Source organism: Coregonus clupeaformis, chromosome 35 (assembly GCF_020615455.1).
Source record: "Coregonus clupeaformis isolate EN_2021a chromosome 35, ASM2061545v1, whole genome shotgun sequence".
NCBI lineage: Eukaryota > Metazoa > Chordata > Actinopteri > Salmoniformes > Salmonidae > Coregonus > Coregonus clupeaformis.
Window position 1 is genome coordinate 36189864 of NC_059226.1, and position 24342 is coordinate 36214205.

Genomic DNA, 24342 nt, shown 5'->3' on the forward strand with positions numbered 1-24342 from the left:
TAAGGCCATTCAGATGCTCTCTTGATTAACTTTATCCACACTGTTAAGATGATGAAAAGGTATATGATTAACTGTCACACTGTTTAAATATGATGAAAGTGTGTGGTCTTTCATCCACACTGTTTAAAGATAGTGATAATATGTTGGTCTTTATCCACACTGTTTAAAGAATAAATAATATGTTGTTGTATCACACTGTTAAATATTAAGTAATATGTTGATTAAATTTCACACTGTTTAAAGATGAAGTAATATATTTGATTAACTCTCACACTGTTTTCAGAATATTAGTAATATGTTGATTAACTGTCCACACTGTTTAAAGATGAAGTAATATGTTGATGCTGTCACATGTTTAAAGTGTGATGACATGTTGATTAACTGTCCACATGTTTAGGGTAAATGTATGTTGATTAACTATCCCGCACTGTTTAAAGATGATGATAATATGTTGATTATATACACTGTTTAAAGATGATGAAGTAATATGTTGATTAACTGTCACACTGTTTTTAAGATTATTGAATGTCTGTTGATTAACTGTCACACACTGTTTAAGTTGATTAATTAATATGTTGTTAACTTGTCCACACTGTTTGTATCTCAAAGTAATATGTTTGATTAACTTCTCACACCTTTTAAGATAGTAATATATTGGAGTGCTGTCCACACTGTTTAAAGATTAAATAATATGTTGATTAAATGTTCACACACTGTTTAAAAGATGAAGCAATATGTTTGATTAACTGTCCACAACTGTTTAAAAGGATTAAGTAATATGTTTGATTAAAATGTCACACACTGTTTAAAGATTAAGTAATATGTTGATTAAAATGTTCACACACTGTTTTTAAAGATGTAAGTAATATGTTGATTAACTGTCCAATCCTCGTGTTAAAAGATGAAGTAATATGTTGATCTAATGTCCACACTGTTTAAAGATGAAGTAATATGTTGCAAAAACTTGATCATTGCAACAACAACAAAAATCGAGAACACGATTTACCTCTGCATGTGTTGTCAACGTTTCGGTACACATCACTTTCTTTTCTAGTCTCCGCTCTAAACGCAAGAGATGACAATAACTGCAGATAAAACGATTTCTTATTCTTTTTATGTAATGATCAGTATTGCAACATATTACTTCCTCATCTTTAAATAGTGTGTGGACAGTTCAATGACAATGACCCATGATGACAATAAATGTTCAAAGGTAAAATCGTGTATGTGGGAGTTATAAAAAAATATATATATATTATTCTACAATGTCGATTTTGGTGCAGTAACTCCAAGCCCCACTAATGACAATGGCATCGTCTTAACCTTTCCTCATGAATGTCTTCTCATGTCCTACTATAGCCGCCCACCTGTCTTCTCTCACCTGGGGCTTTGAAATATCAATAAATATCGGTGAATAAATATACACTGAACAAAAATATAAACGCAACATGTAAAGTGGTGGTCCCATGTTTCATGAGCTGAAATAAAAGATCCCAGAAATGTTCCATGCACACAAAAAGCTTATTTCTATCAAATCCCTGTTAGTGAGCATTTCTCCTTTGCCAAGATAATCCATCCACCTGACAGGTGTGGCATATCAAGAAGCTGATTAAACAGCATGATCATTACACAGGTTCACCTTGTGCTGGGGACCACAAAAGGCCACTCTAAAATGTGGAGTTTGCTTAACACACAACACAATGCCACAGATGTCTCAAGTTTTGAGGGAGCGACAACCGAAGAACTTCTGCACAAACTGTCAGAAACCGTATTGGGGAAGCTAAAGCTAATCTGCGTCCTCACCAGGGTCTTGACCTGACTGCAGTTCGCCCGGCCGAACCGACTTCAGAGGGCAAATACTCACCTTCAATGGCCACTGGCACACTGGAGAAGTGTGCTCTTCACAGATGAATCCGGTTTCAACTGTACCGGGCAGAAGGCAGACAGCGTGTATGAAGCGTCGTTTTACATTTTAGCCATTTAGCAGACGCTCTTATCCAGAGCGACTTACAGGAGCAATTAGAGTTACAGTTGAAGTCGGAAGTTTACATACACCTTAGTCAAATACATTTAAACTCAGTTTTTCATCATTCCTGACATTTAATCCTAGTAAAAGATCCCTGTCTTAGGTCAGTTAGGATCACCACTTTATTTTAAGAATGTGAAATGTCAGAATAATAGTAGAGAGAAGGATTTATTTAAGCTTTTATTTCTTTCATCACATTCCCAGTGGGTCAGAAGTTTACATACACTCAATTAGTATTTGGTAGCATTGCCTTTAAATTATTTAACTTGGGTCAAACGTTTCGGGTAGCCTTCCACATGCTTCCCACAATAAGTTGGGTGAATTTTGGCCCATTCCTAATGACATGTGAGCTGGTGTAACTGGAGTCAGGTTTGTAGGGCCTCCTTGCTCCTGGCAGCATCGTTTCAGTTCTGCCCACAAATGTTCTATAAGATTGAGGTCAGGGGCTTTGTGATGGCCACTCAATACCTTGACTTTGTTGTCCTTAAGCCATTTTGCCACAACTTTGGGAAGTATGCTTGGGGTCATTGACCATTTGGAAGACCCATTTGCACCAAGTTTTAACTTCCCTGACTGATGTCTTGAGATGTTGCTTCAATATATCCACATAATTTCCTTCCTTGTGATGCCATCTATTTGCTGAAGTGCACCAGTCCCTCCTGCAGCAAAGCACCCCACAGCATGAAGCTGCCACCCCGTCGCTTCACCGGGGTTGGGATGGTGTTCTTCGGCTTTGCAAGGCCTTCCCCCTTTTTCCTCCAAACATAACGATGGTCATTGTGGCCAAATAGTTATATTTTGTTCATCAGACCAGAGGACATTTCTCCAAAAAGTACGATCTTTGTCCCCCATGTGCAGTTGCAAACCGTAGTCTGGCTTTTTTATGGCGATTTTGGAGCAGTGGCTTCTTCCTTGCTGAGCGGCCTTTCAGATTATGTCAATATAGGACTTGTTTCACTGTGGATATAGATACTTTTGTACCTGTTTCCTCCAGCATCTTCACAAGGTCCTTTGCTGTTGTTCTGGGATTGATTTGCACCAAAGTACGTTAATCTCTAGGAGACAGAACGCGTCTCCTTCCTGAGCAGTATGACGGCTGCGTGGTCCCATGGTGTTTATACTTGCGTACTATTGCTTATACAGATGAACGTGGTACCTTCAGGTGTTTGGAAATTACTCCCAAGGATGAACCAGACTTGTGGAGGTCTACAATTTTTTTTCTGAGGTCTTGGCTGATTTCTTTTGATTTTCCCATGATGTCAAGCAAAGAGGCACTGAGTTTGATGTAAGGCCTTGAAATACATCCACAGGTACACCTCCAATTGACTCAAATGATGTCAATTAGCCTATCAGAAGCTTCTAAAGCCATGACATCATTTTCTGGAATTTTCCAAACTGTTTAAAGGCACAGTCAACTTAGTGTATGTAAACTTCTGACCCACTGGAATTGTGATACAGTGAATTATAAGTGAAATAATCTGTCTGTAAACAATTGTTGGAAAAATTACTTGTGTCATGCGCAAAGTAGATGTCCTAACCGACTTGCCAAACTATAGTTTGTTAACAAGAAATTTGTGGAGTGGTTGAAAAACGAGTTTTAATGACTCCAACCTAAGTGTATGTAAACTTCCGACTTCAACTGTAAGTGCCTTGCTCAATGGCACATCAACAGATTGTTACCCTAGTGGTCTCTGGGATTCGAACCAGTGACCTTTTGATTACTGGCCCATTGCTCTTAACCGCTAGGCTACCTGCCGCCCTGTTGTGTGGGTGAGCGGTTTGCAAATGTCAACGTTGAGAACTGAGTGACCCATGGTGGCGGTGGGGTAATGGGTTAGGCAGGTATAAGCTACGGACAACAAACACAATTGCATTTAATCAATGGCAATTTGAATGCACAGAGATACCGTGACGAGATCCTGGGGCCCATTGTCGTGCCATTCATCTGCAGCCATCACCTCATATTTTAGCATGATCATGCACGGCCCCATGTTCCAAGGAACTGTACACAATTCAGAAGCTGAACATTTCCCAGTTCCATGGCCTGCATACTCACCAGCATGTTTGGGATGCTCTGGATCAACGTGTACGACAGCGTGTTCCAGTTCCCGCCAATATACAGCAACTTCGCACAGCCATTGAAGAGGAGTGGGACAACATTCCACAGGCCACAATGAACAGCCTGATCAACTCTATGCAAAGGAGATGTGTTGCGCTGCGTGAGGCAAATGGTGGTCACACCAGATACTGACTGGTTTTCTGATCCACACCCCTACCTTTTTTTCTTAAGGTATCTGTAACCAACAGATGCATATCTGTATTCCCAGTCATCTGAAATCCATAGATTAGGGCCTAGTGAATTTATTTCAATTGACTGATTTCCTTAAATGAACTGTAACTCGGTAAAATCTTTGAAATTGTTACATGTTGCATTTAAAATAGAGTTTTCATTACTCGGAAGCATGTCATCACGATAGGGGCGTGCTAGATTTGGACACAATGTAATTACACTGAACAAATCTATAATAACACCAGTTTAACTGATTAACTAATAACACACATAGCTTTGATTAGGTCAATTAACTGAATCAATCAAGTTTAGAATTGAATAATATTTGGCAGACTATATTGGTTCACTTTCCATTCAGAAAATATTTCCATCTTTGACTAAACTGAGTCACATGAACAGTATTCCACAAAAATCACAACATTATATGAATCATATTTAGTAATCTCCTCTTCCTCTGTTCTTAGTAATGTATATTATTGAACTTACTTCATTCTCTGTTCTCTTCAAAGCAGCTGCATATTCACTCTCTGTTTTCTCAGTTAACTTCCTGCATCACAGCATCTCCCGCCTCCATCAGACCGACAGCGTCATTGAGTCATGATTCATTTCCAATGAAATGCTGCATTTGCCTTGCCGCAATGCATTGCAGAGGCAGCTGCAGTGTGTTCTTGTTCTGTGTTGTCCATAGGCTGAATGCATCAGACTGTATGTGTAGACTTGACAGAAATTGTAGCAGAAGGTGAATGTTGAACTTTTGTTGCACACATATCCACTAAAATGTTGGATTGCATGATGAAAAAAAAGTTTGACCGCAGAATTTATTACACAGTATTGATGCAATATCACTGTCGGTCTGATCGAGGTGTCACGCCTAGATCACACAGACAGAGTCATTGCGTTTTGGTACACCAGAAGTACACTCATTTCCATTAGAACACTGCGTTTGTCTTGCTGCGTTTGTCCTGCAGCATCGTGTTGCAGAGGCAGTTGCAGTTCATTTCTGTGTGGTGCATATGTTGGATTTATCGCATCAAACTGTATGTGTAGACGGCTTGACAGAACTGGTAGCAGAAGGTGAATGTTGAACTTTTGTAGCACACATATCCAGATGATGCTGGGTACAATTTTGCACAATGAAGCTGTCGGTGTCATGGAGGCGTCACGTTGAGTTGTAACACCCTGACAGGAAACCACTGGTTAAGTTCCTGCCTGACTAGATGTGCAGACATTGCATAACTTTAACCATTGGTTGCGTTACAGCATCTTTAACTTTGAAACCCTGAGAAGAAATCACTATGATCAGGAAGTTGAGCTTACAGTATTCAAAGTGACCTTATTAGGAGATGTTAAAGAACAGGCGTATATCAACTCTCCAGTCTCCTCTCTCTAAACAGAAGGAAAGGAAGGTGGAAGGACGAGGTTCCAGCATGGAGGAGGAGGACTGGGAATCAGCTTCCACCTGGGACTTTTTCCTCAGAGGAAGGAAATGTGGAAGGATGAGGGTCCAGCATGGAGGAGAAGGACTGGGAATCAGCTTCCACCTGGGACTTCAAGAAAACATTTGCTTCCTGTATCGCATCATCCCTTTCTTTTTTCAATGACCTCTCAATTAGTTTTGCTCAACTCCTGCATCCTTTCTCCTCTTTTTGATAAAGTTCAAAGTTCATCGAGGAGAGGCGGCGAGGAACGTGAACGTGGACGAAAATACCCTTGAATGAAATGAGAAGCTCCTTCTCCACTCGCGCGTCATCAAGCGAATTACGTTTACAGGGGTGGATCCCAAAATATATGTGTAAAGTGATAAAAACAAATTAAGTTAAATGCGCAAGACATTTTATAGATAAAAGTATAAGTAGCATATTGTTTTGTGTCTGCATGCTTTTCTCCTCCTTCCTGTACACGACACGCTGATGTCACACACAGATATGCTGATGTCATGCACAGATACACGCGTAAGAAATTTAAACTGTTTTTCTCACAATTCCTGACATTTAATCCTAGTAAAAATTCCCTGTCTTAGGTCAGTTAGGATTCACCACTTTATTTTAAGAATGTGAAATGTCAGAATAATAGTAGAGAGAATGATTTATTTCAGCTTTTATATCTTTCATCACATTCCCAGTGGGTCAGAAGTTTACATACACTCAATTAGTATTTGGTAGCATTGCCTTTAAATTGTTTAACTTGGGTCACGACACGCTGATGTCACGCACAGATACACGCGGCAGTAAGAAAGCCATATCCATCTGCGACCATTCAACACAGCATAGATTTACATTTGTATTACTTCTAAGCAAAATAACTTTTTGGGGGTTCTCATACGCTTACAATTATGTTTTGATTCTTGCTTGAACAGTCGCTAAGATTATATTTGGTTGTGATCTTTGCAAAATAACTATTTTGGATGCAGCAGTTGTTAACTAGAACGCTAACGCTCATTGATACAGGCTGTAGCAAAAGCAAGCCAAAGAGCCATTTTACTGGTTGAAGTTGAAGTGTTTAAGTATAATGCAGTTGATTTGTGATGATGACACAAACTTTATATTAAGCAGGACATTCATATGAGCCTTAAAATCCCATTATAATCCGAAAGTAGTGTGAATGCACTCATAAGCAACATGTAAATAGAGGCTTTTTTGCTGGCGTTCTATAAGAACTCCCCAGTGTTCCTGGCGTTCTATAAGAACTCCCCAGTGTTCCTGGCGTTCTATAAGAACTCCCCAGTGTTCCTGGCGTTCTATAAGAACTCCCCAGTGTTCCTGGCGTTCTATAAGAACTCCCCAGTGTTCCTGGCGTTCTATAAGAACTCCCCAGTGTTCCTGGCGTTCTATAAGAACTCCCCAGTGTTCCTGGCGTTCTATAAGAACTCCCCAAAGTGTTCCTGGCGTTCTATAAGAACTCCCCAGTGTTCCTGGCGTTCTATAAGAACTCCCCAGTGTTCCTGGCGTTCTATAAGAACTCCCAGTGTTCCTGGCGTTCTATAAGAACTCCCCAGTGTTCCTGGCGTTCTATAAGAACTCCCCAGTGTTCCTGGCGTTCTATAAGAACTCCCCAGTGTTCCTGGCGTTCTATAAGAACTCCCCAGTGTTCCTGGCGTTCTATAAGAACTCCCCAGTGTTCCTGGCGTTCTATAAGAACTCCCCAGTGTTCCTGGCGTTCTATAAGAACTCCCCCAGTGTTCCTGGCGTTCTATAAGAACTCCCCAGTGTTCCTGGCGTTCTATAAGAACTCCCCCAGTGTTCCTGGCGTTCTATAAGAACTCCCCAGTGTTCCTGGCGTTCTATAAGAACTCCCCAGTGTTCCTGGCGTTCTATAAGAACTCCCCCAGTGTTCCTGGCGTTCTATAAGAACTCCCCAGTGTTCCTGGCGTTCTATAAGAACTCCCCCAGTGTTCCTGGCGTTCTATAAGAACTCCCCAGTGTTCCTGGCGTTCTATAAGAACTCCCCAGTGTTCCTGGCGTTCTATAAGAACTCCCCCAGTGTTCCTGGCGTTCTATAAGAACTCCCCAGTGTTCCTGGCGTTCTATAAGAACTCCCCAGTGTTCCTGGCGTTCTATAAGAACTCCCCAGTGTTCCTGGCGTTCTATAAGAACTCCCCAGTGTTCCTGGCGTTCTATAAGAACTCCCCAGTGTTCCTGGCGTTCTATAAGAACTCCCCAGTGTTCCTGGCGTTCTATAAGAACTCCCCAGTGTTCCTGGCGTTCCATAAGAACTCCCCTGTGTTCCTGGCGTTCTATAAGAACTCCCCAGTGTTCCTGGCGTTCTATAAGAACTCCCCAGTGTTCCTGGCGTTCTATAAGAACTCCCCAGTGTTCCTGGCGTTCTATAAGAACTCCCCAGTGTTCCTGGCGTTCTATAAGAACTCCCCAGTGTTCCTGGCGTTCTATAAGAACTCCCCAGTGTTCTGCCACCAACTTTGTAAACACAGAAAGGGGTACAACAGAGCTTCAAAGGGGGTGTGGCAGATATCAAAATACTTCTGCGGTAGGATCAGGGAGGAAGAGAAGCGAGAGGGGAAACTCAGCCCCAAATCTGTGACGAATTTTGTCAACAACAGAATGTAATGGCTTATTTGCTACATGAGGCTTATTTGATAGAATAGAAGTTACATTACATTATCTGGCAACAGTTCTGTTGGACATTCCTGCAGTCAGTATGCAAATTGCATGCTCCCTCAAAACTTGAGACATCTGTGGCATTGTGTTGTGTGACAAAACTGCACATTTTAAAGTGGCCTTTTATTGTCCCCAGCACAAGGTGTACCTGTGTAATGATCATGCTGTTTAATCAGCTTCTTGATATGCCACACCTGTCAGGTGGATGGATTACCTTGGCAAAAGGACTAATGCTCACTAACAGGGATGTAAACAAATCTGTGCAAAACATTTGAGAGAAAAAAGCTTTTTATGTGTATGGAACATTTCTGGGATGTTTTATTTCAGCTCGGTTCCTATGCCTTTTTCATGTGGGCCAATTTATCAGTGAATTCTGAAGATATCTGTATTCCCAGTCATGTGAAATCCATAGATTAGGGCCTAATGAATTTATTTCAATTGAATGATTTCCATATATGAACTGTAACTCAGTAAAATCTCTGAAATTGTTGCATGTTGCGTTTATATTTTTGTTCAGTGTAATTGTCTCGTTCTGCAGGGTCAGTGTTTGAGGTGCTGGCCCATCACTTCTCCTCCTGCGGTCGCTGGGCCAAACCCAGGGACAACCCCCGTCTGGGGCAGCAGCTCTACGTGAGCAGGGCTCTGCTGCCGAGTGATGCAGAGATACAGGAGCTACGCTCAGGGAACGCCCCCAACACTACAGCAACGTATTGTCACACCATCAGAGCTGTTCACACTACTTTCTGACCTGTCTGCCTCCGGGTTGTGTTCATTTGAGAAATGAAAAACCTTTTTCCCCCAGGAAAATGACAATGAGCGTTTTGTTATGGGAAGTGTTATGTAGTCCCGCTCTACGTCCCTGTCAGAAGACATGGTATAGTAGTGATGTATTAACTAGGCTCTGTGTCCCTGTCAGAAGACATGGTATAGTAGTGATGTATTAACTAGGCTCTGTGTCCCTGTCAGAAGACATGGTATAGTAGTGATGTATTAACTAGGCTCTGTGTCCCTGTCAGAAGACATGGTATAGTAGTAGTGATGTATTAACTAGGCTCTGTGTCCCTGTCAGAAGACATGGTATAGTAGTAGTGATGTATTAACTAGGCTCTATGTCCCTGTCAGAAGACATGGTATAGTAGTGATGTATTAACTAGGCTCTGTGTCCCTGTCAGAAGACATGGTATAGTAGTGATGTATTAACTAGGCTCTGTGTCCCTGTCAGAAGACATGGTATAGTAGTGATGTATTAACTAGGCTCTGTGTCCCTGTCAGAAGACATGGTATAGTAGTAGTGATGTATTAACTAGGCTCTACGTCCCTGTCAGAAGACATGGTATAGTAGTAGTGATGTATTAACTAGGCTCTACGTCCCTGTCAGAAGACATGGTATAGTAGTGATGTATTAACTAGGCTCTCACGTCCCTGTCAGAAGACATGGTATAGTAGTAGTGATGTATTAACTAGGCTCTATGTCCCTGTCCAGAAGACATGGTATAGTAGTGATGTATTAACTAGGCTCTGTGTCCCTGTCAGAAGACATGGTATAGTAGTGATGTGTTAACTAGGCTCTACGTCCCTGTCAGAAGACATGGTATAGTAGTGATGTATTAACTAGGCTCTGTGTCCCTGTCAGAAGACATGGTATAGTAGTGATGTATTAACTAGGCTCTGTGTCCCTGTCAGAAGACATGGTATAGTAGTAGTGATGTATTAACTAGGCTCTGTGTCCCTGTCAGAAGACATGGTATAGTAGTAGTGATGTATTAACTAGGCTCTGTGTCCCTGTCAGAAGACATGGTATAGTAGTAGTGATGTATTAACTAGGCTCTGTGTCCCTGTCAGAAGACATGGTATAGTAGTAGTGATGTATTAACTAGGCTCTATGTCCCTGTCAGAAGACATGGTATAGTAGTGATGTATTAACTAGGGCTCTGTGTCCCTGTCAGAAGACATGGTATAGTAGTGATGTATTAACTAGGCTCTGTGTCCCTGTCAGAAGACATGGTATAGTAGTGATGTATTAACTAGGCTCTGTGTCCCTGTCAGAAGACATGGTATAGTAGTAGTGATGTATTAACTAGGCTCTACGTCCCTGTCAGAAGACATGGTATAGTAGTGATGTATTAACTAGGCTCTACGTCCCTGTCAGAAGACATGGTATAGTAGTAGTGATGTATTAACTAGGCTCTATGTCCCTGTCAGAAGACATGGTATAGTAGTGATGTATTAACTAGGCTCTGTGTCCCTGTCAGAAGACATGGTATAGTAGTGATGTGTTAACTAGGCTCTACGTCCCTGTCAGAAGACATGGTATAGTAGTGATGTATTAACTAGGCTCTATGTCCCTGTCAGAAGACATGGTATAGTAGTGATGTATTAACTAGGCTCTACGTCCCTGTCAGAAGACATGGTATAGTAGTGATGTATTAACTAGGCTCTGTGTCCCTGTCAGAAGACATGGTATAGTAGTAGTGATGTATTAACTAGGCTCTGTGTCCCTGTCAGAAGACATGGTATAGTAGTGATGTATTAACTAGGCTCTACGTCCCGGTCAGAAGACATGGTATAGTAGTGATGTATTAACTAGGCTCTGTGTCCCTGTCAGAAGACATGGTATAGTAGTGATGTATTAACTAGGCTCTGTGTCCCTGTCAGAAGACATGGTATAGTAGTAGTGATGTATTAACTAGGCTCTGTGTCCCTGTCAGAAGACATGGTATAGTAGTGATGTATTAACTAGGCTCTGTGTCCCTGTCAGAAGACATGGTATAGTAGTGATGTATTAACTAGGGCTCTGTGTCCCTGTCAGAAGACATGGTATAGTAGTGATGTATTAACTAGGCTCTGTGTCCCTGTCAGAAGACATGGTATAGTAGTGATGTATTAACTAGGCTCTGTGTCCCTGTCAGAAGACATGGTATAGTAGTGATGTATTAACTAGGCTCTACGTCCCTGTCAGAAGACATGGTATAGTAGTGATGTATTAACTACATTTTACATTTTAGTCATTTAGCAGACGCTCTTATCCAGAGCGACTTACATGAGCAATTAGGGTTAAGTGCCTTGCTCAAGGGCACATCGACAGATTTTTCACCTAGTCGGCTCGGGGATTAGAACCAGCGACCTTTCGGTTACTGGCACAACGCTCTTAACCACTAAGCTACCTGCCGCCCCTTGTGACTACTAAATGTTACATGAAATGTAAATATGAAATATCAAAACCGAATGGAAACCCCTTTTAATATGTATTGTCAATAATCACTTAAATGGTGAGACATTTTAAGTTATTCCATGCATGTTTTGTCATGCTGGATGTTTGAAATATGATAGGTGGTGATTTGAGTCATGCTTCTTCAGTAGTGGAATAAAGACAATTAGCACTTGAATGTTGTAAAGAAACACTGTGTGTAAATACTGGAGTGATTGTTAATACAATTGTTCATAGACCAATTTGTTATACTGCATCCATATAGGCTGCAAGTAGGTTGCAGCGATAATTCATGGAGGCCAAGGGAAGCCAGGCTTCCCCCAAAAAATGTACTAATAAAGAAAACAAAATAATGTATCTTTCGTCACTCTGTGTTTCATAATCTTCCTTAAATTCAAAAGAGGCTGAATGTACAGTATCTCACTGGAGAAAGCAATCCAAGCCAGCCAAACCACACCCCTCAGTATGTGTAGCCCATCTATCTGATGCTGTCTGGTCAAAAATAGTATGATATTGTTGCCGCCCATTGCATTGAATGCAAGGGAAGTCAGCGAGCATTCGCCCTCCCTTGATAAAAAAAAAATGATATATCATTATTTAATAGCCAATCAGCGTTAAGCTGAACTGTGTGACTGGTCCTGGTGCGCCAAAAAAAAAGTGTCAAGGGATTTTGGCTTCACACCAATCACAACGCATCAAAAGCCTAACGTCACTGACAGAAAGAATAACTTGAATTGTTGCATCTCATTGTGTTGTTGTCCTCCGGTGGCTAGCTAGCTAGCTAAAATTGTCCCTTTCCTAAACTAGCCATGTACGGAGATGGGGATTTGGACGTTTGTTTTACGTAATTCTCCGTACTGGCCAATCATTATAACTGCGATTCTGATCCCACCATAAATTCATACATTGTGCCCCTGGCCTGAGAGGATGGAAGTTCAATATGTAGATAGATGTAGTAGGGAGCAAGCATTTTAGCCAGGTAGCCTAGGACAACAAAAACTAAAAGTATGTACTGTATGCCAGAGTGAAAGTCTGTTTAGACAACATATATGAGAGGAGGTGGCGTTGGCCTTTATCTACAAGTAGGGTGAGTCAACATGTGTTTTCTACTTACGCACACAGAAATCAGACCCATGGCCAGCCACATCATATTTAGCTTACGTTGATTGGACTAAATTGTTTTTAGGATCTTTTAGTTGTCACTGCATGAGACTAAGCATAGGTGATTTGATGATGTTGAAATGTTGAAGTTGAAATGGTGCTGGAATAGTGGAGGCAGCTCCTGTTTTCTTAGCGACCATCAGTAACCCAATAGTTGTTTAGTAGTCTGAACATGTCTGAAAACATGCAATATGCTTTGTGGACTTTACCGGATAGAGGTTGCTCTCCGGTTTTGTGATGAAACAAAATGTGTGGTTGAATTTATTCTGCCACTGTGTCTTCTTATTGTCTCGGCCTTTAGGCCTACAGTACATTCTGAAAGTATTCAGACCCCTTGACTTTTTCCACATTGTTACGTTACTGCTTTACTCATCAATCTACACACAATAACCCAAAATGACAAAGCAAAAACGTTTTTTTTTTATGTTTGCAAATTTATTAAAAATAAAAAACTGAAATACCTTATTTACATAAGTATTCAGACCCTTTGCTATGAGACTTGAAATTGAAACCCACTAACAACAGTTAGTAGGTGGAGCCAAAACGTCCCCTACTGATTGTCTTTCAGGTGATAAGACGACACACAACAACATGTTGAGAATTACATATTTATTTATATTGCTCATCTAGAAATAAAATCCAGGCAAAATAAATGAATCTGATCAGCCGTTGTTTTACTCAACAGTCACACTGACATGTAGGCCGAGATTCAATCTGATCAGCCGTTGTCGACGATGTGGCTTTTAAAGGCAATGTTACCATGTCCGCGGAGATTGCATTAACGCTGCAGATGCTTGAAATGTCACATTGTCGACAGGCGCTATGGAATTTAATCCAATTGAACACCAGATCTCAGTGATATTAGTTCAAACCATTAATAAAAACTAGAGAACCATATATTGTTGCAGTAATACAGATTTATTTGATAAACCTTCCTGTCTAATAATACATGTCTTCCCATTCAAATACCAACCTTTCCATTTCCTCCCACAACAAGCATGAAGCCATATGTCCCTTCAAAAAAAAAAAAGGGACAAAAACCACAACTTTTCTCCCTGTTGACATTTCTCCCCTCTAGTGACCTCCAGGATTCAGGAGGAGCTGAGCAGCGCCCCACCCCAGGTCTCGTGCTTCGATCCTGGGTTGAGGTGGGTGATGGTGACATCCACCGCCTGGATCTTCTGGTACTTGGGAGGGATGGAGCACACCTTATAGCTCACCTCATCTCCTTCCATTGGCACGTATTCCCCCTCGATACTGTAGAGGGGAGGGAGGGGAGAGATGAATGATAAACTGTACTCATCTCCTTCCATTGGTACCTATTCCCCCTTGATACTGTAGAGGGAGGAGGGGAGAGTGAGATACTGTAGAGGGAGGAGGGGAGAGTGAGAGAGAGAGATACTGTAGAGGGAGGAGGGGTGAGTGAGATACTGTAGAGGGAGGAGGGGTGAGTGAGTTACTGTAGAGGGAGGAGGGGTGAGTGAGATGCTGTAGAGGGAGGAGGGGTGAGTGAGATGCTGTAGAGGGAGGAGGGGTGAGTGAGATGCTGTAGAGGGAGGAGGGGTGAGTGAGAGTGAGATGCTGTAGAGGGAGGAGGGGTGAGTGAGAGAGAGATAATGTAGAGGGAGGAGGGGAGAGAGAGATACTGTAGAGGGAGGAGGGGGTGAGTGAGAGTGAGTTGCTGTAGAGGGAGGAGGGGAGAGTGAGAGAGAGATAATGTAGAGGGAGGAGGGGAGAGAGAGATACTGTAGAGGGAGGAGGGGTGAGTGAGAGTGAGTTGCTGTAGAGGGAGGAGGGAGAGTGAGAGAGAGATAATGTAGAGGGAGGAGGGGTGAGTGAGTGAGAGATGCTGTAGAGGGAGGAGGGGTGAGTGAGAGAGAGATAATGTAGAGGGAGGAGGGGAGAGAGAGATACTGTAGAGGGAGGAGGGGTGAGTGAGAGAGAGATACTGTAGAGGGAGGAGGGGAGAGAGAGATACTGTAGAGGGAGGAGGGGTGAGTGAGATACTGTAGAGGGAGGAGGGGTGAGTGAGATACTGTAGAGGGAGGAGGGGTGAGTGAGATACTGTAGAGGGAGGAGGGGAGAGTGAGAGAGAGAGATACTGTAGAGGGAGGAGGGGTGAGTGAGATACTGTAGAGGGAGGAGGGGGTGAGTGAGTGAGAGATACTGTAGAGGGAGGAGGGGTGAGTGAGTGAGAGATGCTGTAGAGGGAGGAGGGGTGAGTGAGAGATACTGTAGAGGGAGGAGGGGTGAGTGAGATACTGTAGAGGGAGGAGGGGTGAGTGAGATACTGTAGAGGGAGGAGGGGGTGAGTGAGATACTGTAGAGGCAGGAGGGGTGAGTGAGATACTGTAGAGGGAGGAGGGGTGAGTGAGAGTGAGAGATGCTGTAGAGGGAGGAGGGGTGAGTGAGAGTGAGATGCTGTAGAGGGAGGAGGGGTGAGTGAGTTACTGTAGAGGGAGGAGGGGTGAGTGAGATACTGTAGAGGGAGGAGGGGTGAGTGAGATGCTGTAGAGGGAGGAGGGGTGAGTGAGATGCTGTAGAGGGAGGAGGGGTGAGTGAGATGCTGTAGAGGGAGGAGGGGTGAGTGAGATGCTGTAGAGGGAGGAGGGGTGAGTGAGAGTGAGATGCTGTAGAGGGAGGAGGGGTGAGTGAGAGAGAGAGATAATGTAGAGGGAGGAGGGGAGAGAGAGATACTGTAGAGGGAGGAGGGGTGAGTGAGAGTGAGTTGCTGTAGAGGGAGGAGGGGAGAGTGAGAGAGAGATAATGTAGAGGGAGGAGGGGAGAGAGAGATACTGTAGAGGGAGGAGGGGTGAGTGAGAGTGAGTTGCTGTAGAGGGAGGAGGGGAGAGTGAGAGAGAGATAATGTAGAGGGAGGAGGGGTGAGTGAGTGAGAGATGCTGTAGAGGGAGGAGGGGTGAGTGAGAGAGAGATAATGTAGAGGGAGGAGGGGAGAGAGAGATACTGTAGAGGGAGGAGGGGTGAGTGAGATACTGTAGAGGGAGGAGGGGTGAGTGAGATACTGTAGAGGGAGGAGGGGTGAGTGAGATGCTGTAGAGGGAGGAGGGGTGAGTGAGATACTGTAGAGGGAGGAGGGGTGAGTGAGATACTGTAGAGGGAGGAGGGGTGAGTGAGATACTGTAGAGGGAGGAGGGGTGAGTGAGATACTGTAGAGGGAGGAGGGGTGAGTGAGATACTGTAGAGGGAGGAGGGGTGAGTGAGATACTGTAGAGGGAGGAGGGGTGAGTGAGATGCTGTAGAGGGAGGAGGGGTGAGTGAGATGCTGTAGAGGGAGGAGGGGTGAGTGAGATGCTGTAGAGGGAGGAGGGGTGAGTGAGATGCTGTAGAGGGAGGAGGGGTGAGTGAGATGCTGTAGAGGGAGGAGGGGTGAGTGAGATGCTGTAGAGGGAGGAGGGGGTGAGTGAGATGCTGTAGAGGGAGGAGGGGTGAGTGAGATACTGTAGAGGGAGGAGGGGAGAGTGAGAGAGAAATGCTGTAGAGGGAGGAGGGGTGAGTGAGATGCTGTAGAGGGAGGAGGGGTGAGTGAGAGAGAGATACTGTAGAGGGAGGAGGGGTGAGTGAGATACTGTAGAGGGAGGAGGGGAGAGTGAGAGAGAGATGCTGTAGAGGGAGGAGGGGTGAGTGAGATGCTGTAGAGGGAGGAGGGGGTGAGTGAGAGAGAGATACTGTAGAGGGAGGAGGGGTGAGTGAGATACTGTAGAGGGAGGAGGGGTGAGTGAGATGCTGTAGAGGGAGGAGGGGTGAGTGAGATGCTGTAGAGGGAGGAGGGGTGAGTGAGATGCTGTAGAGGGAGGAGGGGTGAGTGAGAGAGAGATACTGTAGAGGGAGGAGGGGTGAGTGAGAGAGAGATGCTGTAGAGGGAGGAGGGGGTGAGTGAGATGCTGTAGAGGGAGGAGGGGTGAGTGAGATACTGTAGAGGGAGGAGGGGTGAGTGAGATGCTGTAGAGGGAGGAGGGGTGAGTGAGTTACTGTAGAGGGAGGAGGGGTGAGTGAGATGCTGTAGAGGGAGGAGGGGTGAGTGAGAGATACTGTAGAGGGAGGAGGGGTGAGTGAGATACTGTAGAGGGAGGAGGGGTGAGTGAGATACTGTAGAGCAGGGTTCTTCAATCCTGGTCCTGGAGGGCCGAAACACCTCTGTTTTTCATCCTCTCCTTCTAATCAGGGGCTAATTCAGACCTGGGAAAACCAGGTGAGTGCAATTAACTACCAGGTAGAAATAAAAAACAGAAGTGTTTCGGCCCTCCAGGACCAGGATTGAAGAACCCTGCTGTAGAGGGAGGAGGGGAGAGTGAACACGTAAATAACCATCTCCCACCCTCACTTCGTCCAATCAGATCACGTCTCTCTGTTCCTACTCCCCGCCTACAAGCAGCAATTTAAGAGGGAGCCTCCAACACAGAGAATAGTGAGGCGCTGGACAGAGGAGGCAGACTCAATGCTGCAGGGCTGTTTTCAGAATACTGATTGCAATATGTTTAAATACTCATCCACCCAGGACTCATCCATCAACATTGAGCAATATACATCAACAGTCACAGGCTTCATTAGGAAATGTGTTGATGTTGTACCCCACAATAACAATCTGGACAAACCCCAACCAAAAACCCTGGATGAGAAATTCGTAACATGCTGAGAGCCCGTACCGCAGCATTCAATGTCAGCAGAACGAGCGCCGATGACCTACCCCAATGTGGCGCGTACAAGGCCAGCAGGTACGAGCTGTCCAAGGCCAGCAGGTATGAGCTCCGCAAATCCATTAGGGAAAAAATTAAATACAGACTCAAACTTGAATCAATCACTGGTGACCCATGTGGCAAGGACTACAGGCCATCACGGACTACAGGCCATCACGGACCACAGGCCATCACGGACCACAGGCCATCACGGACCACAGACCATCACAGACCACAAAGGCAAATCCAGCTGCGTGGTGCCCACCGAAGCCTCCCTCCCAGACGAGCTTAACATATTCTATGCTGGATTCGAGGCAAACAACACTGAGCCATCCAGGAGAGCTCTCGCTGATCAGGACGACCAGGTGTTTTCGCTCTCAGAGGCTGACGTGAGAAAGACCCAGATGTCATCCCTGGCAGCGTCCTCAAAGTGTGCGCTGACCAGCTGGCGGGCGTCTTCTCTGACATCTTCAACCTGTCCCAGGCTGTAGTCCCCACTTGTTTCAAGGAGACCACCATCGTCCCAGTGCCCAGGAAAACCAAGGTGCCACTCTTGTCAAGAGGGCGCAACAGCGCCTCTACTTCCTAAAGCGGCTGATGAAATTCGACATGCCACTCCAGGTCCTCTCCAAATGCTAAAGCTGCACCATCGAGAGCGTCCTGACCAGCTGCATCACAGCCTGGTAAGGGAATTGCTCCGCCCACGACCGCAAGGCCCTCCAGCGGGTGGTGAAGACGGCCCAGGACATCACTGGGACCGTGCTCCCACCCATCCAGGACATCACTGGGACCGTGCTCCCACCCATCCAGGACATCACTGGGACCGTGCTCCCACCCATCCAGGACATCACTGGGACCGTGCTCCCACCCATCCAGGACATCACTGGGACCGTGCTCCCACCCATCCAGGACATCACTGGGACCGTGCTCCCACCCATCCAGGACATCACTGGGACATTGCTCCCACCCATCCAGGACATCACTGGGACCGTGCTCCCACCCTTAAAGGACATCGAAATGAAACGGTGCCTGATGAAGTCCCGCAGCATCATCAAGGACCCCACACACACGGATTGTTCACTCCCTTACCGTCGGGCAGACTGTATCAGTGCATCGGGTCTTGGACCAACATGCTCAGAGACAGTTTCTATCCATCAAACTGCTGAACACTTCAACTGGAATAAATAATAATAATAATCACCACCTGCACTGAATCTCTGTACCTTAGCACACACTCACACCCAACGACTGCTGCTACTAGACTTTTATTTATAATTGCTAAACACTAGGGCTAGGAATTGCCAGGGACCTCACTATACGATATTATCACGATACCTAGGTGCCGATTTATGATGTATTGTGATTCTCATGATTCTAAACTCAGCAAAAAAAGAAAAGTCCCTTTTTCAGGACCCTGTCTTTCAAAGATAATTCGTAAAAACCCAAATAACTTCACAGATCTTCATTGTAAAGGGTTTAAACACTGTTTCACATGCTTGTTCAATTAAACATAAACAATTAATGAACATTCACCTGTGGAACGGTCGTTAAGACACTAACAGCTTACAGACGGTAGGCAATTAAGGTCACAGTTATGAAAACTTAAGACACTAAAGAGGCCTTTCTACTGACTCTGAAAAACACCAAAAGAAAGATGCCCAGGTTCCCTGCTCATCTGCGTGAACGTGCCTTAGGCATGCTGCAAGGAGGCGTGAGGACTGCAGATGTGGCCAGGGCAATAAATTGCAATGTCCGTACTGTGAGACGCCTAAGACAGCGCTACAGGGAGACAGGACGGACAGCTGATCATCCTCGCAGTGGCAGACCACGTGTAACAACACCTGCACAAGATCGGTACATCCGACCATCACACCTACAGGACAGGTACAGGATGGCAACAACAACCGCCCGAGTTACACCAGGAACGCACAATCCCTCCATCAGTGCTCAGACTGTCCGCAATAGGCTGAGAGAGGCTGGACTGAGGTCTTGTATGCCTGTTGTAAGGCAGGTCCTCACCAGACATCACCGACAACAACGTCGCCTATGGGCACAAACCCACCGTCGCTGGACCAGACAGGACTGGCAAAAAGTGCTCTTCACTGACGAGTCACGGTTTTCTCTCACCAGGGATGATGTCGGATTTGCGTTTATCGTCGAAGGAATGAGCATTACACCGAGGCCTGTACTCTGGAGCGGGATTGATTTGGAGGTGGAGGGTCCATCATGGTCTGGGGCGGTGTGTCACAGCATCATCGGACTGAGCTTGTTGTCATTGCAGGCAATCTCAACGCTGTGCATTACAGGGAAGACATCCTCCTCCCTCATGTGGTACCCTTCCTGCAGGCTCATCCTGACATGACCCTCCAGCATGACAATGCCACCAGCCATACTGCTCGTTCTGTACGTGATTTCCTGCAAGACAGGATTGTCAGTGTTCTGCCATGGCCAGCGAAGAGCCCGGATCTCAATCCATTGAGCACGTCTGGGACCTGTTGGATCGGAGGGTGAGGGCTAGGGCCATTCCCCCCAGAAATGTCCGGGAACTTGCAGGTGCCTTGGTGGAAGAGTGGGGTAACATCTCACAGCAAGAACTGGCAAATATGGTGCAGTCCATGAGGAGGAGATGCACTGCAGTACTTAATGCAGCTGGTGGCCACACCAGATACTGACTGTTACTTTTGATTTTGACCCCCCCCCCTTTGTTCAGGGACACATTATTCAATTTCTGTTAGTCACATGTCTGTGGAACTTGTTCAGTTTATGTCTCAGTTGTTGAATCTTGTTATGTTCATACAAATATGTACACATGTTAAGTTTGCTGAAAATAAACGCAGTTGACAGTGAGAGGACATTTCTTTTTTTGCTGAGTTTATATTTATTGCGATTCAATACTGTGATTGTTTTACCATTCGATGATCCAAACATATTGCTCACTATGTCTGCTGCAGAGAGACAAGAGAGAGCTTTAGAAAATTAGTCATGGACATAAGTGTTGAAAACATGTTGGCTCACTATTTAAAAAGAAATGGAAAACAAGCTATAGGATAAAAAATACTGGCGTGTTGGCGCAGGTAAAGACGATTAGCGCTAATGAACGATACCTAGCGGTTTTTAAAATCGATACTTGGAGTGAAAGTATCAACATAATATCATCCAAAATAATATTGCGATATGTAACTGTATCGATTTTTCCCGTCATCACTACTAAATACTACACAATTTAAACACTTGCTCTCGTGTCCAGCCCGACACGTGTCAATATTGGAATATAAATTGCTGCGTCTCCTGTATTTATACTGATGCTAAATGTTTTATTCTATTATACGGAGACATTTACATTTTTAATTCTAATGTTGTGTTATTTCTTATTGTTGTTGCATTATCAAGAGGGAACCTGCAAGTAAGAATTTAGTTGGACGGTGTATACCATGTGACTCCTGTACATACGACTACTACAACATGAAACATGAATGTTCTCCATCTACAGTACCGTGACCTCAACATCCATCCCACCTTTTACCAGTCTTCTGACCTCAACATCCATCCCACCTTTTACCAGTCTTCTGACCTCAACATCCATCCCACCTTTTACCAGTCTTCTGACCTCAACATCCATCCCACCTTTTACCAGTCTTCTGACCTCAACATCCATCCCACCTTTTACCAGAGTTCTGACCTCAACATCCATCCCACCTTTTACCAGTCTTCTGACCTCAACCACCAGGCTTCCCTTTATTTTCTTATAGAACCCAGCAGACAGAGAAAGAGGGATGTCCTCAGTTTAATCTAAACCCACCGCTAGGCTACCCTTGTCCTCTGCTGTCATATGCCTGGGAGATGGCCTCCACAATCCAAAGGGAAAGACTCTGCTTAGAAACCCCGAGCTGGATTAGCGAAACAGACAAAAAACCGGTCACAACGTGGACATCCTTGTTCCTGTCCATATACGTGCGTAACACAGGCCATTCAACCTCCGTGTTCACTGGAAGCAAACGGAGGAGGTGAGAAAGGGAAAGCTTGAAAGCCAGAGACCTGTAAGACAGACATAACCTAACCCTAACCATGTAAGACATAGGCATAACCTTGGGAGCAACTGCATTAGTACGTAACCTCCTGACGGACCATCTCCATGGTGGCCTAAATCATGTCCACCGGAGGAAATGCATAAAGCAGGGTCCGAGGCCACTGATACGCCAAAGCATCCGTTCCCAACGGAGCGCCCAGATCCCTCATTGAGAAGAATTGATGACAATGCGCGTTTTCTTGCGATGCGTAAGATCTACGCCTGCCCTGCCGAACCGGTCCCATATCTGGGCCACCACCGAGGGGTGCAGTCAGTCGCCACTCCGTAGAGATAGAAACCCACCTGGAAAGTAGATCAGAACCCACTTTGAGACATCTGGGAAGATACGTCGCCCTGAGCGACAAGAAATGTGCACTGCTCCATACGAGCATATAACGGAACAGGTTTAGGAGAGAGAGAGACCGAGTACCTCCTTGCCTGTTGAAGTAGCCAACACTGTCCTGTTGTCGGACCTTACCAACACATGCTGGCCCTCCAGCATCGGAAGGAAACGCCTCAGCAAAACAGTCTGTAGCTCTAGGTAATTGACATGCAGCACCCGTTGCGCTGTTGACCAAATCCCTCTTTCCGAGTAGCCCACACACAGCACTCCCATCCCAGTAAGGATGAGTCTGTCGTGACCACCCTGCAGGACACTACCCGGCCCATGACAACCTCCTGCAACAGCAGGTCTCTTCAAGGAGTCAAAGCCCTCGGGCACAACGGGGATACCGTGAGCAACCGATGGCAGTTGCGAGATGCGTCAAGACGCGTAGCAATCATCCAGAGCTGAAACAGATGCATTAACAGAAGTCCCAGAGGCACCACAGCTATCATAGAGACCGTCAGACACAATAACAGCAGGCACATGTGAAAAAAGGCACTCAGTGCCCCAGCTGAACCCGTGCCAGAGAGAGCTGCAATGCTCTGTTGGGACAAAAACGCATGATTCAGAACCGAGTGCAAAACGAGACCCAGAAACTGAACGCACTGAGCCAGAGTCAAACAACTTTTCTTGTGATTCACTATGAACCCCAGAGACTGAATATGGGAAACCAGCGTGGCAGGGTAGAGCGCCACCTGTTCCCTCAACTCCACTAACAACCTGCCAATCATCCCGATAGGACAATACTCTCTGTACTTCTGATACGGGGACCACTTGAATAGCCTGCTTTTGAAGGAGAGGAAATCTCCTCTCTAAAGACAGGCACTAGGACCTCAGGGACTAATGACGCCACGAAAAGGAGGAGGACGCACAGCGAACTGCAGACCGTACCCCCTCGTCACCGCCCTCATCACCCATAGTGAAACTTGGCTTGTGTGACTGGGTGACTGGCATTATTTGAATGTGTGTTGAGGCTGTGACACACACACACACACACACACTTACTCTGAGATGTGGACAAAGATGTCGCTGCCTCCGTCGGCTGGTGTGATGAAGCCGTGTCCTTTAGTGCGAGAGAAACACTTACATACGCCGCTGAACGATGGACCCTCCGCTGCACGCTCCGCCCTAAACACACACACACACACACACACACAAAACAGGCACACACACACATAAAACAGGCACACACACACATAAAACAGGCACACACACACATAAAACAGGCACACACACACATAAAACAGGCACACACACACACACACACACACACACACACACACACACACACACACACACACACACACACACACACACACACACAGGCACACACACACATAAAACAGGCACACACACAATAAAAGGCAGGCAACATGTTAAAAAGGAAAGATGACTGCAACACGCATCAGATTATTCATTATAAACAGGATTTATTTGATTTATTTCGTTTTTTCCATTCTCCATTGTAACCACATCACAAATAATTGAACACACACACACAACATGAGCAGATTAACTTGGTCAAAACATTTATTTATTAAAGACGATCAGAAAGAATGTTGGTACTTATTTATTTTGATCCAAAGCCAGGAATGAGTGAGTCACTCAGCTTTATGCTAATATATTAAATAGCCTATTAAATAGGCCAAGCCTAAAGGAATATATTAAATAGCCTATTAAATAGGCCAAGCCTAAAGGAATATATTAAATAGCCTATTAAATAGGCCAAGCCTAAAGGAATATATTAAATAGCCTATTAAATAGGCCAAGCCTAAAGGAATATATTAAATAGCCTATTAAATAGGCCAAGCCTAAAGGAATATATTAAATAGCCTATTAAATAGGCCAAGCCTAAAGGAATATATTAAATAGCCTATTAAATAGGCCAAGCCTAAAGGAATATATTAAATAGCCTATTAAATAGGCCAAGCCTAAAGGAATATATTAAAATGCCTAAATAAACTAGTACATTTCATAAATACAGGAAGTAGCTCAGGTCTTGAAAATATGGGCAACCTTTCACCCTTCCCTCTCCTCGCTGGACTCTTTCATTCAGTTTCTTCTTCACATCAGCAAAGAAGGACTCCGTGTTTCACAAACTCACTTTATATAGAGGGGCTTATCACTCTTTCACACTGTGGTAAATAAAGCCAGTTTGTTATTTAGAATGATTTATTTCTGTTTTTAGAGGGAGAGGAACCAAAAGCCCTCTGTGCTTATTTTTCCAAATTCGTCGGTCCACATGACAAGTGTAATTGCGCCATTGTATTTACCCAAGTTCTCTCTCAACTCCGGGACCACCCGCCAGGTATTTTGTTGTTGTTGCCTGATGCAGGACTCTAGTGCCATTGAAGAGAGACTCGGACTGAAACATTCACACTTCCATTAACTTACACA

At 44.7% G+C, this 24342-nt stretch overlaps 1 protein-coding gene across 1 annotated transcript in view; it reads right to left on the reverse strand.

Annotated features, from left to right (window-relative positions):
- Positions 1 to 13697: 13697 nt before the first annotated feature.
- Positions 13698 to 24342, reverse strand: part of LOC121551616 (calcium-regulated heat-stable protein 1-like) — a 30544-nt gene continuing 19899 nt past the window's right edge. The window contains exons 3-4 of the mRNA XM_045211051.1: positions 22951 to 23073; positions 13698 to 14057 (exon numbers count right to left, since the gene is read on the reverse strand). Coding sequence (XP_045066986.1) covers positions 13892 to 14057; positions 22951 to 23073 — 289 coding nt within the window. The 3' untranslated portion in view covers positions 13698 to 13891. The remainder of the gene's footprint in view (positions 14058 to 22950; positions 23074 to 24342) is intronic.